This window comes from Orbicella franksi, chromosome 5 (genome assembly GCF_964199315.1).
Source record: "Orbicella franksi chromosome 5, jaOrbFran1.1, whole genome shotgun sequence".
Lineage (NCBI taxonomy): Eukaryota > Metazoa > Cnidaria > Anthozoa > Scleractinia > Merulinidae > Orbicella > Orbicella franksi.
This window is the reverse complement of record NC_138149.1, coordinates 11,719,298-11,737,596: the sequence shown is the minus strand read 5'-3', so window position 1 is coordinate 11,737,596 and position 18,299 is coordinate 11,719,298. Positions and strand designations below refer to the sequence as shown.

At 40.0% G+C, this 18,299-nt stretch overlaps 1 protein-coding gene across 3 annotated transcripts; it reads left to right on the top strand.

The window, feature by feature from the left end:
* The first annotated feature begins 1,211 nt into the window (after positions 1-1,211).
* LOC145487153 (uncharacterized) lies at positions 1,212-17,742 on the top strand. Of its 3 annotated transcripts, none has more exons than XM_081465879.1 (3): positions 1,212-2,670; positions 10,623-10,870; positions 13,227-17,742. In XM_081465879.1, exons 2-3 carry the CDS (start codon positions 10,631-10,633, stop codon positions 14,280-14,282), a joined length of 1,296 nt encoding a protein of 431 aa, XP_081322005.1. In that variant the 5' UTR covers positions 1,212-2,670; positions 10,623-10,630; the 3' UTR covers positions 14,283-17,742. The 3 variants fall into 3 exon arrangements, with proteins under 3 accessions (XP_081322005.1, XP_081322004.1, XP_081322002.1); XM_081465878.1 differs by lacking the exon at positions 1,212-2,670 and adding an exon at positions 3,715-3,928; XM_081465876.1 differs by lacking the exon at positions 1,212-2,670 and having other exon boundaries at positions 3,715-10,870.
* Positions 17,743-18,299: the final 557 nt, after the last annotated feature.

The following is an 18,299-nucleotide window of genomic DNA, read 5'->3' as shown; positions in this document are numbered from 1 at the left end:
ATACACCGTATGGCGAAATCCCGAACATACTGTTGGGGTTAAAAGAATGGTAAAAGAAAGCGTATTTATACAACAGTGACGGCAATCCGCTGTAACTTTCTGGTTGTTCCATATGGGAAAACTAAATCTAATGTCAAAACAAAAGCAAAGAAACGTTCTGTATTGGTTGTTTATTGTTATTTTTTCTAGATTACGGTGCAATTAAAGCATGTACTAATAATGCAAATTTGTAAACAAAATAAGTTCTCATTTTATACCAGCATATACGATATATGTTGCAATGTTCTCATGAATCTTTGGGCGATATACATTTCCTTTATGTCTGATGATGTACTCAACTGAATAACGGAGAATAGAACCAGGTCTGGAGACAAAGAGGACGAAATCGAGACACATGCCACGTCTTATACCGATCGCTGAAAGCGAGGCTAAGTTATTTTCCAGTGAAACTCGTGACTATTACCAATGAATTCGCTATTGTTATCGAAGTCAAAAGATTGTCTTGTGATGGTCTTGTGACTATTGCTCAATCAAGTTTGTACTTTGTGACCCCGTCCCCATTTAGTTCGACCCTTCAGTACTCCCAGCCTTTCCTCATTATCTTAAACTCTTGGTTGAAGATTAACACTATGGGCCGATTATTTAAACGAAGTTTAGACAACGTTTATGAAAGTCATCGTCTAAGCCATGTTTAAACCATGAGTTCCGATTATTTAAACTTTGTTTTTCCATAACAGTGTTTAGACAGTGTCTAAACACCGACTAAGGAACAAAAGTAAGTTAGACCTGATCAAAGGTAGGTTTAAACGCTATTTAACGATATCTTCATGGTCAGCCATTTTAAAATGGAGGGACCTCTGCGCTACAGACAGCTAAGAAACTACGCCAATCGACGTAATATACATGTTTGAATAATTTCGCAGCCTAGTGAGAGATTTAACCCATTCGAGGAATACGAACCAAGGAGACTTCCGATTGCGTTTTCGCCTTAGAAAGGAATCGTCAGGTCACGTCAGTGACCTCGTAAAACTTTTGGATAAAGATCTTCAACATCAAACAAGGAGAGGTCTGTCGCTTACACCAATGCAGCAAGTGCTAATTGCTCTAAGATTCTATGCGACAGGAACTTTCCAGAGGGTTATTGGCGATTCTAAAAAACAATTTCTAGCAGCGATTGAAAATTACTGTACTTCTGACTATCCTCCTGTTTCGTGACTTTTTCCGCTAGCTTCAAGGTTTGGCTCCAATTCGCATTTAACAACTTCCCTCTCGTCTTTGTCCCGCCTTAAATCAACTAGTTCTTCTCCTGCATCATCATCACATTCCTGCTCTAGAGGATTAACTGAGGCTGGGATTACGTCCGCTACTAATTTGCTTACTTCACTTGGGGAGGCAGGAGCTTTTCCTCCACCAGTTTTTCTTGCTTCACGACGATGTAAGTCATGCTGCTCTTTCGATTGGAGTTTCAGCCGCCTCCAGCATCCTTGAAGCTGACTGAGATCACGTTTGATACCGTTAGGATTTTGGGAGTTAAATTTAGTTAAAATGTCCTTACATGCCTTTGCCTTTTTTGCCGACGCGGTTTTACTGTCGTAGTCTTTGCTTTCCACTTCTGGAAAGTCTCTACCCAATTCGGCCGATAAAAGTTTTTCTTGTTCGCTGAAATTTGTTGAGGGGCTTGTTTTAGAGGTCGTGTTTAAGAGCCATAACCACTATCTGGAAATTTGCATACGAAATAACTCCGCGGGCAATGCATTTCCTCGTACGACATGGTTTAGCCATTAGGGGGCTTAAGCAAACCACGACGACGACGGCAACGAGAACGTCACCAAACAAAAGGTTGAATGAGCAAAACAATAGCTGTGCACGTACGTTATAAATCTTTGTACATTTCTTTGCCGTCCTCTGCAAAATAACAACGTGAAATGACCAAATTCCGCGTCGTCTACTGAACGTGGACCACGACGGCTAATTTTTCGTATTTCCATTTGGAATTGAACGATGTCATTGCATATTTAGCTTGAGTACGTTTTTACAGCCATTGGCGCACCAAACAGATCTAGACAATCGCGAATTTCGCTGGTAAAATATAAATTAATTTTTTACTAAGCGCCGTCCTCGGCGTCATCATCGTCGCTGCTTAAGCTCCCTATTGACTCGAGAAAACACGGGCCAGTTGCATTTCAATAATGAATTTTTAAAAAGATCGTTTAGCCGTTGTTTATCGAGACGACGTCTAAACCACAGCTCAGCCCTAAACAATGGCTAACTTAGACTTCGTTTAAATAATCGGCCCTTAATATGTTTAAAGTAACGCCAGGAACGTGAGCAGAAGCCACAAACGCTTTTATTTGGTGGCAAATAAAATTTATTTGTACTAACTGGTGTCGTGGTTAGAATGAGGCTACGAATCTACTGAAAAGAAAAGCACTTTCTTTTACTGTGAACTTAAAGAATACGACCTCACAGTGACAATTATTTCTGATTTCCTTTTCGCTATGATGAGTTCTTTGTTCGGGTTCAAATAAACTTTACGACCTTGAATAAATTACGTGATATTCTCTTGGTTTCTAATAATTGTTACCACAGCTATTTAAACAATTTACTGCTTGAGACTAAAAACATCGTTAGAGGTTGACAAGCTACGCAAAAGAGCAAATTTCAATTAAGGTGAGCTTGACTAAATTTCTATACATTGTTTTAATACTTTAATCTAAACTTGCGTTGATACATGGCGAGAAACAGCATGCGCAAAATCAAAATTTTTCCTAAGGCCTGTCCAAACGGAAAATGTTTGGCGACCAAACACCATCAAACATTGTTTGGTGACCAAACATTTTACCGTTTGGCCACCTTGTTTGGTGCTGTTTGATCGTGTTTGATCGTGTTTGGTCGTGTTTGAAAAATTTTGAAGGCCATCAAACATTCGATCAAACACATTTCGTTTGTTCTCGTGTTTGATGGGCGATGGTTTGTTCGTTTGGACAGGCGTATCAAACATGTTTGGCGTACGCATGCGTCCCACGCTTGCTCAGCGGCTTATATATATCCATAGTTTGATCTGTGTTTGATCAAACATGTTTTAACCGTTTGGTCACTCACCTCAACATCAGCATGTTTGTTCACCAAGCAATGTTTGATGATGTTTGGTCGCCAAACATTTACCGTTTGGATAGGCCTTTACACGTTCGTGTTTTTATCTGCGCAAATTGCCCTTTGTTCGGAGCTTAAAAGATCTTCATAAAAAGTAGTTTGATTGTACTGCAGCATTGAAGCTATTAAAAGAGGGAGGGCTAGCTTCGACCACTGTGGTTGTACGGGAAGCAAACAGCAGAAGACAATTACGTGCGTAAACTTGAGTAACGGACAAATTCGATCATAAATACGTAGTTTGACAGGCTGCATGGCTTATTAACAGGCATTTTTTCTATAAAATGATGCTATTGTTAGGCACTGATAAATTGCACGTTTTTTGTATTTACATGTAAATTAGCTCGAAACCCCCTACGTCGAGGAACTGATGTACACTGGAGGTCGGTACTAAAAAAACATGAATTGTTTACCTGACGCAAAATGCGCTTTTACCATGGAATCAAATTTTGTAGGCTCGCGGTGGAACCGCTTTGCGATTTTTATAGACTCATTCGAGACATTAAATGCATTTATCTGCGACCGCGAAATCTAACTGTGAAAAAAAACAAAACAAAACAAAACAAAACATAACAAAAGAAAAAAGAAAAAAAAAACACCAAAACAATGGGTCTTGAATCAATTTTTTGACAGTGACAGCTAGAAAAATACAACGCCCCCAAAGGGACTTTTCCCAATTTCATTTTCCGGGAACATTTCCCGTAATAAAGCGCTTTTTGAAGGCAGAAGGTAGGTCGATTCCTGTGGTGTAGACCCAATAAGTTGCTCGGGACCTAAGGTAAGACTTAATGATGAACGTTTTGTCATAGTTACGAAAGATAATGCTGTATTCTTTAGTACAGTTTAATGTCTAAACAAAGACTGCAAGCCCTAATGACAATGCAGCCCATAATTTCCTGAAATAGCGTCATAAAAAGTAGGTTTAATGGTCTATATTCCGGCAATTTAAACTTGAAACCTTACTGAATCCGATCAAACCAGCTGTTAAACCAGATAAACTCCGAATAAAAACTTTGCACATGTAATTAAATAATTTATGACGATTGTCTTTAAACGCAATTGGCGACGTACTGCATATGGTAGCTATCTCTGTTAGGAGGAAACTCCAGTCTCCGATAATTCTTGCAAAGAACGAGAACTTAAAACATATTTGTGTGGGAACTGACTATTACGTTTTCATGTTTCTTTGGCAGATTGCAAGTAGTTATCTACTTTCATGACAACAAAACCATGTAATCTTTTTGCATATTGACAAAAGAGAAAGGAATCATAAGTCGCTCTCGTACGAATAGTTATGTTGTCTCTTTGTTGAATGCTTTTCTCAAATGTTGTGAAAAAAAATCACCCTTGTGCTACTGTGAATGTAATCACGTAACTTGTATCTTTAATTTGATTTAATCCTACTGATGAGTTGTTGCGTTACACGAGCCAACCGTGAGCCCAAGTCAACCTCGAGTCACGAGTCAAGCTCGAGTCAACTACGAGTCAAGCCAGTTTTTTTAATTTTTTATTCTGTCCCGAAAAAAATATAGAGTGTAGGAAATAAAATATATGAATATAGTCTTAGCAGTTAACAACAATTTTAACAACAGGCTCATCTCGATCGCGTCGCCAAATTGCAAATAGAGGACCCTGGGATCGTGTGTATTCGTGCTCTCTTATCCAAATAGTAAGTGACATGAATTTCCTTGACTATCTACTGACTAAGAGAAAAGTTGAACGATAACATTCGTGCCAGCCTGTGCGAGAGGGTTACCTCTTGTCGATATGTCGTGCTGCGATCGAGGTGAGTCTTTTAATAAAATACCCTGTCAGTCAACTGCTAAGACAATCCATATTCATATATTTTATTTCCTACAATCTATATTTTTGTGGGGACAAAATAAAAAAAGAAATAAAAAAAAAATGGCTTAACTCTTGATTGACTCGAGGTTGACTCGTGACTCGAGGTAGGCTTGGGCTCGCAGTTGGCTCGCGTAACGCTACAACTCAAATCTACTGATGTAAACCGCTTTAGTCGCTGTCGAGTGACGCTGCGTCTGATATCGATCGATATACGGTTCAGGATTCGTATGCTTCTAACATGTTCTACTGAAAGACAGGTGCCTGGCTTTTCTTTCCATCTGGGTCAGTTCAAGCTTAGCTTACAACCGAACTGACGCTTGCTACTTTAGGGATAACACCAGATTACCTAGGTTCGATTTCCAGCCGTTTTGAGAGTGCGGTTGTTTATCCCGGCTGGAGCACTGGTCCGTAGCGCTTGTTCGTGGCGTCACAACCGCTTTTTATGTAAATTACCATCAAACCACTGAGCAAACAAATATTTGACTTAGTTGTCGATCCTGAGCCCGAATGGCGCAATGCGAGAGAACTATCCATTGAAACCAGGAACTAAGCCAATGTTGCTTCTTCAGCCTGCCTCTGTAGCTAACTAGAACTTTCCCTTTCCGATATACCATGTTGGTTCCTCTACTCTACTCTCAGTAGCATGACTGAATGTCGCTAGTTCTGCAGAATTTCCAAAGCAAAGAAGCTCCTGTGTGTAAAGTTGAGGTATGAAGTCTTTTTTCGTAGCAAAAAAGATACCAGAGTATAGGGCTGCCAGTTCCTATCCCGATTTACTTATAAAAAATTGTAAGTACAAGAGCGAATAAAGTTTGTTGTTGTTGATTTTAGTGATTCGGCAACAAATTGAACAAAATTGCGTGTCATGTTTGGGTAAACACAAGGAATAAAACTCGTATCCTAGCTAGCTTATGCATGATTTAGTTCTAACCCTACTTTTTTGAAATTATCGAAAATTGCTGTTACAAATAATCAACATTCAAAATCAACTTTATTTACAAGTAAAAATCGCCCCCAAATAACCTTTTTTCTGGCAAAATTGAATATTGAGGCACACGCGTTTCCTCAGTGGTCCGCATCTGTAAATAATGCCAACTGTTTCAGCGAAAACTATAAACACGCACAGTGAAGCGGCAATACATGCATGAAAAGCTTATTTGTCTGTTGTTTTGGGTGTGCTCACAAGGGGAGATGGCTCACTGGATAACAATGAATCAAACTTACAGAGGTTTCAGATTTGTCGATTACAAGTAATCCCGCCTCCTTGTAGGACAGATGAAGACTTGATCAAAGGAAAATAGACAAGAGAACATGTATCACATTTACACTTACATTACAAAATTTATGAGGCTTGCAAGGTTTTTCCAAATCCCTTAAATCTACCTCAAAATGCGAAAGTAAACCCTCCCTATGGCATATTGTTGTGTGCAAATCCCTAATTGTCACAACAATACTTCAACATGAAATTGGAATAGAGTATTACTACAGTTAATTCAGGTCAGGTGTGTTTCTTCTTCCCCTGCCATTCTTTTGGTGGTATGCTTCAATATTTCTTGAAGTTCCATGATGGATGCTGAGTTTAAGGGCCCATTAACCGATCTTTTCGAGCCGTTGCTAGGGAAAATTTATTCTCAAATAATCTCGTCATTTTTAGTTACTTCAGAGTTTTTTTCATGTGTTTGAACTTTTTCATGATCAGCATTACTAGTGATGACGTCATCAGTCCACGCCCATGATCATGTGACTAATACTGCAAAAAACGCGAAGGCTCCCAGGCAAATTACTTTATCGGAATTTTTTTCATTGATTTAATATTTTAATTTAAATCCTCATTACGCTATGCATAGATTTTGTTTCATTTCTAAAAGGTCAGATTTTGAGAGAATTTCAAAATATTAAAAAGTTCGTAATTTTCTGAAAAAAGCATGATTTTGAAAACGGAATGCATAGCTATGTTTGCAACGTTGGCTTCAATCGAAATCCGTCAAAAAAGGCTGGATTTAAGGAAAAACCGCGTTTCCTTTAGCATTTAAAGAAACCGGAAGTGCGCCCGATATATATTGGAAGTTACCCTATCAGCGCGTGCGCAATTTACACTACCAGTACACTTCGGTAAGATCAAACAAAGCCAAACGGAGTTAGTTTTTCTCTTTCTATTGTTCTTATTTTTCTCTCTTTCTCTTATTTTGTCTTTGCTTGTACTTTTTTTACTTTGCATTTTGTGAAACACAAAGAAAAACATCTAAAATGTGAGCAAATTTGGAAGTTATTGAATTACTTTTATTTTCTGCGCTCGGGCTGACGTAAGTAACCGGAAGTGAAATTTCACCTCCTTAGCAACGCGCGCGAGCGCGTGCATAAATCGGTTAATGGGCCCTTAACCCCTTGATTGTAAACTCCCATTTCATATGCGATTGTTGCTATTAAAGTTCTTATGTTGCTATCAGTTCTGATTTTCACTAAGAATGTTCTCTTGATTTAGTTTATCAATTCCGGCTTGAATGATGCAACTCCAATATATACTGATGTGAAGTATATATAAAATAATTCATATTTGAACTGCGGTTGTAGATGAAAGTGAAGAATGATCATCGCAGTAAAATTTTCCAATTTAAGCAATTGGAAAGAAGAAGCCTGAAAAAATCAGGGCTTCAAGGGGATTCGAACCCGTGACCTCCGCGATACCGGTGCGATGCTCTACCAACTGAGCTATGAAGCCACACATTGGGAGCGAGGTCAATTGATTGAATTCATATCTTCCCGTGAGGAGTGAAATGATTTTTTCAGGCTTCTTCTTTCCAATTGCTTAAATAGGAAAATTTACTGCGATGATCATTCTTCACTTTCATCTACAACCGCAGTTCAAATATAAATTATGTCATATATACTTCACATCATTTCACTCCTCACGGGAAGATATGAACTCAATCAATTGACCTTGCTCCCAATGTGTGGCTTCATAGCTCAGTTGGTAGAGCATCGCACCGGTATCGCGGAGGTCACGGGTTCGAATCCCCTTGAAGCCCTGATTTTTTCAGGCTTCTTCTTTCCAATTGCTTAAATTGGAAAATTTACTGCGATGATCATTCTTCACTTTCTCCAATATATACTCTTTGGATCTCCCTACATCATTCAAGACAACTTGTTTTATCTGACAGTAAATACTAAATGTATAATCAGAGTTAGGCAAAAGGGCAAACGTGACTGAGGTTTGCATCACCACTGACAGCTTGAGCAGAATATACAATGTTCTTTTGATTGGGAATCTGATAAAGAATGACAAACACCTTCCATCTCCAAGGCTTAAATAATTTTTTCTTTGGTTTTCTTAGTTGCCGTTGTGGTGAACTCAACAAATAAAAGGGGACGCCTTTAACAAGAGAACATATTTCACTTCTTCTTGAACACTATTTGTGGAATGCTTGCTCTCTTTTTTGGCTGAAAAGCCCCTGTACAAACTCAATCAGCTGTAAATTTTTTGAAGGGCATTGTAATGGTTTGATATCTGTATTTAACAGAAATTACATAAAGCTATAAAGAATGCTGAAAGGACTGACTGATCACAAGAAAAAAAAGAATTGTCACAACTTATAAACCGTGTTGAACTAAGTTGAGATACTGCATAATACCATAATAGTATGAGATAACTTTGATTGTATTGTTAAAGAAATTAAGGCCCAAAACTGAATTGTATATTTCTCACGTGCATTTGTCAGTTATATATCTCTGCAATATCAAAAGACAATACAAACATTAGAATCAATGAGCCTTTATTTTCAACCAGCAGAAGGTGTTACACAATTTTTATGTAAGTCAGTGTGAAACATTGTGGCGGGCGGTCAGAACTTGCCTTGATAAAACCGACATCTCATGTATCCAGTGTTTTCTTAAGATTACTTTGGAGTCAACTACGAAAAATATTTCATAAAAATCGTTCTAATTCTTACCAGTGTCGGATACAATGGGCTTCATTAATGGAACTCAGCCGAAGCTTTTTCCTATAAGTTGCACTCGTAAAGATGGATCGCCATCGGTTACATCCATAAATGACTCCGAGATCCCTAGCACGACATGAAATAAGCCGCCCTCAACTCCTTTTTTACATCTTTTTTCGTATAACGCTTTCGTCATTTTGCTCGTCCCCGATAAAAGCTGCTTGTACACCTATTGAAGGAAGGAACCTGACTCGATCCTCCTTAAGCGAGTTGAGCAGAGAGGTAGTCAAAGCACAACTAGTAAATCGGATTCATCTACGCAACATCGACGATGATCAGGAAGAACTGAAAAATTACAGATTTTCCTGCGGCCGTTAGCTGTGAAGCTAAAACGTCTTTTCCTTTTAACAAATTCAAAATGGCATCCTGCTGTGTTTCCCTAAATTTGTCGATGAGAAAGCGCTCTAAAACACACTTTATGCAGAAGAAACTCATTAGCACTGCGAGTGACAGAATTGACCAATCACAGGGAAGCCTGCTCGATGCGAGCAGGCTTGGCTGTGATTGGTCCAAAAATACAATGGGTAGACCAGTGATCCAGCCGTGGTGTGGGGAAAGGAACGCGGGCTCACAAAACGGCTGGAAATCGAGCCTACAGATTTGATTAATCCTGGGATTAATCCTACCAGGATTAAAATTTCATTAATTGCTTCACGCATGAGGTACATCAGACTGAACCCAGAAGTCTCCATTTGACATACGATGATGTCACGGCAGTCATATTGGTGTCCCAAAACAAACTAGTTGCAATTTGGTTTACCTGTTATGGGTTGCTGCAAGGCATTTTTCTACATTTAAAAAGGAACTCAGCTCTCTTAATTGGATTGTAAAACCTGATTGTTTTTCTGATAAACTCCCCCCCTCCCAAACCTATATTTCTTATTTCCAAGATTATGCATAGTAGAAATGAAAGAGATCTTACCGTTTTCAAGCCGTAGTGTAATGGTTCATTGACAGACAGTTTTTAGTAAATATACTGGAAGTGACTTGCGCTGACGGAATTACATTACAATGAGGGTCCTCTTTAGGTCTATTTTCTCAGGAAGTCGGAAAATTAATGGAAACTTTACCCAGGATGATAATAGAATGTAAAAAGGTAACAATCCTGCAACGTTCCCAAAAAAACGGTAAAAAAACGAAGAGTTCTGTGGAATAAGACGAGTACAGACTGCGAGCAGTCTCTTGCGCTACTTGTGGTTTGCGGCTTCGTCGCTCGCCGCTCGAATGTCATGCTCGCCGTCACGCTTGCACGTTCACTTGTTTTGCGTCCTTCCCCCACGGATTTTCGAGCGAAAGAGAGACTGCTCGCAGCCTAGACGAAACATGGCTTGACTTGCATGCCAAAATGCAGTTGCTATGACAATGTAAATTGACGTCTACAGACAGTTGACACGTCAAAATCTTTGGGAGGGATCTATAAACAACTACTGAAAGTTTCCGCTTCACGGAGCATTCATCCCTTTCCCCCATGCAGTACGCTCGAAGATTAATTAAAGGTAAACGCTGGCATCGGTTGCGATTTGCCAGTTTTGTTCAGCCGCAAAGCAGACTCAATAAAAAACGTTTTCTTAGGAAGAATACATGTAGCATTCTGAAAACGGGACGTTGTCGTTTTTTTTCTCACAATGAAAGGTCTTGCGATGGCAGAAGGCGGGACCCTTGATGTAAACCTTGATACACTAGAAAGCCAGGCCATGTGGCTGATAAAAGGCCTTCCTAATCTCGAGTATGAACTGCGAGAATATATCTCGTCTGGAGGAAAACACATGACCATCCTTTTGTGCGGAAAAACTGGTGTTGGAAAATCACATTTGACAAACGCACTCATTGGCAGAGTTCTTGCTAAGGAAGGTGAAACCCTCGACCCAGAAACTGTTGAGGTAAGTTCATATCATGTCAAAGATCGTATCAGTGATTGGAGTCTGAGTTGCATGAAAGACACGGCTCGTTTTCTCATTTAAGGTCATTCCCCAGTGTCGCATTGCACATCCTCACTGCGCATAATTTCACGCGTGATTAGTAGACTATATAAATGGCGGCTTTCTCTTTACGGCTGGACCTCGTCATAATGGTAAATCATCATCTTCTCCAAAACGAGTACGGTGACCTATAGTTTTTTTCCAGTTGTTTTGAATTGTGTAATAAATTTCTCTATGTAAAATAAATATGGACCGATTCTCAGTGTAGAACAAGAAACAATCGTCGCAAACGTGAATTTTGCAAGTAATGGTGACTATAATCGTGGAGCTATTGTAAGGGGTTATTGGGTATAAACAAGGTGCTGTTGTTCCTAAAGAAACACGGGGACCCCTCATTTTTATTTCAAAATTTAAGAGGCTGTCTCTGTAAGAACCGACCACTGATTTTACTTCGAAAATTCGATTTTTCTCATAAGCTGGGATTTCAAAGCCCTTACCTAGTCAATCACTAAAATGAGTTTTATTTCATTAAAAATTCCAATTGAAGTTTTCTAGGATTGATTGAAGTTCGGTCCGCTCGGCACAAGTTTCATGCCCGCCGAAACTGGAAAAATAGCACATATTGCCGGCGCTCTAAAAAAAAATAATATTCGCTCAAAAGTCCCAATTCTTTTTTTCAACTATAGATATATCATAGCAATCTTCCCGTTATACTCACGGGAAGATTGGGAACTAAATCACTTGTTGTAAACACAAAATGGCCGTGGCATTTATGACCATTTATCAATCCTTCCTTGGCTTCCCGAATCACCGTTTACTGTTCATACATGTATGTGTGCCGAGAGTTGTCCAAAAGAGTGCCTCTACAAACCTTTCAAGAGGAGTCTACATGATTAAACCGGCTTCGAGGAAAACAATGGTCAGTAATACAAAGAACGTCGAAGTATGTGACGGTCACGCTCGACACAGATGAGGAACGTATAAATCTACTTTATATGTAGACCTACAGTTGGAAGGACAAGCTGGCAGTTTTAATGCTACCTAGGTTTCAAGGATCGTTACAAAGGACCAAAACTTTAATCTTGAAGCCAGGTAAGAGATTTACGGGAATTTATCGGAGCACTTTACGAAGGCGAGTGTCAGTTAGTTACTCACTGGAATATTTTCAACATTTCCTGAACTTTAAGCGGTCGTTAGTTTTGAAAACCTAGTGGGCAGACAAATTTTATTATTGTTTTAAATTAAGGGACATTTATACTTTCTATTCATGTAGTTCAGCAGTTTCAAACAGGTGCCACATTTTTAAAACGTGCCTTCAAAGTAGAGCTATTTTTGCGTTTGGTTCAAAACTCGATTTAACGGTCGGGGTAGAAAATCTTCTTTTAACCGTTGAAGGAACAACATTGAATTATAATTGCAACATGGCTAAACAAACTGCTATAATATATCTATAGTTGAAAAAAAGAATTGGGACTTTTGAGCGAATATTATTTTTTTTAGAGCGCCGGCAATATGTGCTATTTTTCCAGTTTCGGCGGGCATGAAACTTGTGTCGACCGGACCGAACTTCAATTAATCCTAGAAAACTTCAATTGGAATTTTTAATGAAATAAAACTCATTTTAGTGATTGACTAGGTAAGGGCTTTGAAATTCCAGCTTATGAGAAAAATCGAATTTTCGAAGTAAAATCAGTGGTCGGTTCTTACAGAGACAGCCTCTTAAGTTCTTGTATAATATAAACAATCAATAGGCAAAGTTTGACAAAAATCTCAGTGCAGGTTCTATTTCAGTGGAATGACAAGGCCAGGCCAAGCTCTTCGCTTACTACTGAGAAATTACTTTCTTTGTTAATAATTAGAGAAGACTCGCACGGTTGTGAGGACTACTGGCCATAAAAACTGCAGTCTAAAAATAACTTGAGCTCTATATGTGGGATAAACTCTGTTACCCTCCACCCTCTCCTGCCGTTACTAAACTATCTTCGACTTTGAGACGTCTAACTGAACAAGGAGGAAGAAGTGCTTCCTGGAACGAGGGCTCTTATGGGACCATTGCAATATATAATAGTGGAGACGTAAGGAAGCGTAATCACATGACGATTTCACTAGGGGTGACTATTCTCAGTTAATGGCTACCCCTCCCCCCTTAATAGACAGGCCGCACAAACATATATACATACATATACTTTTTGATAAGGCTGGTCTGAATATGACAACCTTAGGGCTGGTGTGGACCTGCGATAAAATGTAACTAACCTAATATTTATAAAACAAAAGAAAATCTTAGAAATATAAAGAAAATAATTTCTTTTCAAAGGTGACATCTTACGACTTTACAATTAACAACGTGGACATTACGGTGTTCGATACTCCAGGTTTGGCAGAAGGACCACGCAAAGACGAAGCGCATCTGCAAGAAATCAAGGAGAAAGTTACTGCCTTTGATGTGTTTATTTTCTGCACCGAAATGGACACTGAACGTTTTCGCAACGACGACATCAACACGATCCAGAAACTGACAGAAGCTTTCGGTTCGCGCCTCTGGGAGCACGCCGTTGTCGCTCTGACGTTTGCCAACAGAGTTCATCCCCCATTCAGCAAAAAAGACATGAATGAACAAGATTTCTTTGACAAACGCTATCGAATGTTCAAGAAGAAGATTCAAAACGTCGTTAAAGAAGTCGGGGTACCGGACGAAGTGCTCTCTTTTGTGCCATTTGTAGCTACTGGAGACTTGAGTGAGCCAAGACTAGCAGGTATCCACAACTGGTTGTATGCTTTTTGGATTACAACGTTCAAACGTTTAAACAGCAGAGCGAGACCCGCGTTTCTTATTGCAAACATTACTCGCTTTAACTGCATTTCATCGTCAGATCAAGAAGTATCCAGAAATCTTTTGTCAAGAAGAAGCCTGCCATCAGGTGAGCAACGGGGAAGAAATCAACCTCAAAGGCAAGAACAACGAAGAAGTTTCCAGGGATTCGAACTCTACCATCGTGATCGTGGCAATGCCGATGATAATATCGAGAGTGAAGGTGACCGCCGACCAGTTACTAGAAGCATTTCCATGGCAGAGACGAGTGCACCTCCAAACAGAGAGCCAGAACCAAATACGCCGGGGAATAGGCAAGTTGTCCCTACTCTTGACCTGGACGAGCCATCTGCTAATGAGCTTTTAATAATGATTCTAAATGAGGTATGTCCAGCAGCTGTTAGAATGATCGTCGAGCGTTCTTTCCCTGGAACTGGTCAAATAGCTTCAATTCTAGTTAACTGGGTGATCCGTTTTATTAAAAAATGGCTTCGGAATATTTGCGTAAATGAAAGTGGCTCTGCAGAGGAACAGCAAGAGGCTGAGGTGGAAAACGACTGAATAGCACGAGAAGCGTTGACAAGAAACTCTTTTTCACATAGGCAAGGTGATAACTGATCGATTAGAAGCACTGTGTCTTAAGTCAACAGTTTTTTAATGTTGTAATGATACATAGTAGAGACAAAGAATTTAAAACTTTTCGGTTGAATCTCGTGCAGAGTGCACGGCTTTATGAGTAAACACAATTTCCATTTATTTAGTTTATTTTAGGTCCTCGTCAAAGGATAACATTTCAATTCACAATAGGACTTTGTGAAGGACATTATTTTAATGCCTTAGTTTCCCCAACTCAGTTAAACAGTTAAAACTTTATATAACGACCATATATTAAGAGACCTGCACCTCCTATCAAGTGTCCAGTTTGCATATTTCCGAATTTCCGCCCTTACGCTGTATTTGCCACTTGTATAAAAGCTGTCACCTCTTTTAGGCATTGGCGGCCACCCATTAGCAGTCCCGCTTGCACAGCTTTGTTACCTTTACCTGAAATCAGCGATCACACTTGAACGAAAACCTAACACCACATATCATTTTACGATTTTATCGGCTTGAAAAGTTCTTTTGTCATTTAATTACCTTATTCTTCAAGCAAAACGTTTAGGCGCCATGAGGTCGAATGGCCATGAACGCTATCTTTAATATTTGGCGTTCAAAATCACGGATCAGTGTAGAAGGTCTGTGTGTTTTTACCCATTATTTCATTGAGAATTGCTACACGAACGTTTGTTTTCTAAATACGCACGTTGATTGTGCAAGCTATAAAGTTATTGCCGTGCAAGAATTCACTGAACCACGCACGATATTGAGATCTCCCATTTACGAGTTCGAGTGTTCTTACATCCACATACAGTTACAAAAGTAAAAGCTTCGTTTGTTAAAGGTAGAGGTCCCTTGATTGTGTTACTGTTGACTTGGGTGGGTCGCTCGTGTATGCTGTAATAATACACGTTGACGAAAATGACATTCGACCACGCCAGGTAGTGTTTTTGGTGAAACTGAGGGTGGAACTTAACCAAAGGTTCGACTGCACTGAAGCGCAGCAAATTGGAAGGGCTTTATTAAGCACAATGCTAAACCTCGTGTAAAGAGAATTTTTCCTTCATTTTACTGGTTCGAACGTTTTTGGGGGCTTATGGTCAGTTTTCTTGCATAAAGGAGGAGGGGTGGCCTCATGATCAGTGCGCTCGACTCCGGAGCGTGCGGTCCGGGTTCGATCGAGCCATTGTGCTTTGTTCTTGGGCAAGACGCTTTACTCTAACGGTGCCTCTCTCCACCCAGGTGTATAAATGGGTACTGGCGAATTTAATGCTGGGGGGTAACCTTGCGATGGACTAGCATCTCATCCACGGGGGAGCAGAAATAGTCCTAGTCGCTTCATGCTACTGAAACCGGAATAAGTTCCGGCTTGGCTCGTATGCAGACTTTACGTAACCTAAGGGTGTTACTTATATACAGGTTCGACTGCACTGAAGCGTAGCAAATTGGAAGGGCTTTATTAAGCACAATGCTTAGCCTCTTATAACGAGAAATTTATCCTTCATTTTATTGATAGGAACGTTTTTGGGGCTTATGGTCAGTTTTCTTGCATAAACGTCGAGGCTGATGGCCTCATAGTTATGGTGCTGAATCTGCAAAGGACAAGATGAATTTGTGTTTCGACTATCGGATCAAATCTTTAAAGCTTTATAAAAAGCCAACCGGTTAGCCTTCCAAGGGTCGCCAGTTTGGATTCGCTCTATTTTCGACTTACGAAACCCAAGTAGACTCTGTGCTGTCACATATGGAGACAGAATAGTAGACGCTAATGTTTAGTAAGTTCTGTGAAATATAAAACTGAATATATTTTTGATAGCATGGATATTGTGTAGGGTGCGGTTTTAACACATGTGAAAATGGAGCTAGTCATAGAAAAAGAGAGTTCCTGTTCCTGACACATAATCCTGGAGACATGCGAGTAGTTTACGAGTTCTGTTGTCCAAAGAAAAAAGCTCTTGCTTGTCATCAGCACGTGGCCAGAAAAATGCGTTATGTCGCTTAGCAACCTCTCTTACTGAATCACTGGCTCTTCAGATGCTATATGACTAGGAAGGTTACCGATAGCCTGCGAACACAGAGTATTTCCGGCCTTATTTTCGGCGCAGACAAACGACATAATAATATGTTTATTCAAACCTCTTGCAGTACATAGGTACGGGATTACAGGTTTGGCCAGCAGTAAATAACACTAATAACTATACTTCCATGCAAATATGAAAATGCGAAAGTCACGGATATCAAGCTATAGTGTCACAACCGTCGTATACTTGTTTGTGATGAAGTCACCAAACCTATTGGTGGCTCTGGCGCGGACAGTTAAATTCCTAGGTCTCAATGGGTGATTGGTCTGCACATCAGGTGTGAGACATTTAAGGAGTTTATAGACAGGATTCACTGAAGTCAAGGTACAATTAAACTTGCGACACGCGGAAACTCTTCTTTCCTGCAGCGATTGTATGTTAGCCACGCGAAGCGCCTCACTATAATGTAAGCCTGGGAATGTAATACAAAGGGCACGCCTTTGGACCCTTTCGATGGTGGCAGAAAGGTACTGTCGCTAGTTTGCGAAGACTGCACCAGCATATTCTAGAATTGGCCTCAAAAGTGAGCAGTATACTGTGACTATGTCAGAAGAAGGAGCACCGCTACGCTTTAGTGACGTAAGAGCGCGGAGACGTCGGTTGGCCGTCGCAGTGCACCGCCCACGTCAGAGCGTCACTTATATAAACTCCGAGAAACTTAAACGATCTGACTTGCTCTAAGATGGTGCCGCTTGACAGCCATAAATACGTCAGCGTTCACAGGCAAGTTTACCGTGGGCAGTGATCCATTTTCCGCCACAGCCGTTCGTCAGTTAGCAGACGAACGTTTTCTGAGTGAAGGTCGTAAAGGTGAACCCTGCCTTAGTTCAATATCCTTGGACAGAAATATTCACATGCTTGACGCCAGGATTATTACCTTGCCACACTCCTGAACACCTGACCTGTTGAAAGGGATACGCAGCACCTCTTAAAACCTTGTGATAGAGGTGTTGCTGTTAGCTCTAACCTATCAGTACTGATACAAAAAGACAAAACAACAACAACAAAAAGTCACATTCAGTTGATGTTAAAGCGTTACAGCGTATTCGTTTTAGAGCCCGTAAACTTATTTCAAGATGTAGTTTCGCTTAGCGGCCTACATGGCTGGCTGATCGCCGTAATTTGTCCCATAGTAGTGTGCGCCTTATGTGACTGGCAACAAATATAATTGGTGTGTTGTTGTGTAACAAAACTGAATCAAATCACGGTGTGTACTTAAGGACGTTCGCGGCCAAAATACCGTACTCGTTTTAGAGAGAAGGCGCACTGAAGACCATTGGTTTTAAGAAGCTTTTTCCGTCTTAAAACGATCTTAGCTTACAACTATCTGCAATAGAGGGAGCTGCTTTAGTCACATTTACATCACTGATGTAAATGTACTCAACTAAACTAAGTTTATTAAGTAAACGTCTGCAGCTGATGTCGTTCTTTCAGGTGGAATAGGCCTTGACAAAGAATACTTTAGTCTTGCCGGTCCACATTCAAAGAAAACTTCGGTCACACAAGAGAAGAAAAAGCAAAATATTCGGAACTTCTTGTTATAATAGAGAAAATCAGTGAAGGAAGTGATTTATGAAAAGAAAAGAGGGGCTCACCAACCATTTAAGAAAGTAAACTGCAGGTGAATTAAACACAACCGGTACCAAGCCCTACGCTTGCTTATATTCCGTTGTTGCTTAGCGCACGCGCATGATGTACGACGTGTGTGACGTTGGGACATGAATTATGTGCGCAGTAAGGATGCGCAGAAACCGTGAATGGGCGCGAACGTTCTTAAGTTACCTTGAATGTTTTATCTTTACCGACAGTATTATTAAAATAATACTATAGATATCGATAAAGCTAGTTGACCTTTTGAGCGTTAACTGTTCACCCAGAAATGAAGTGATATACTCTCCTT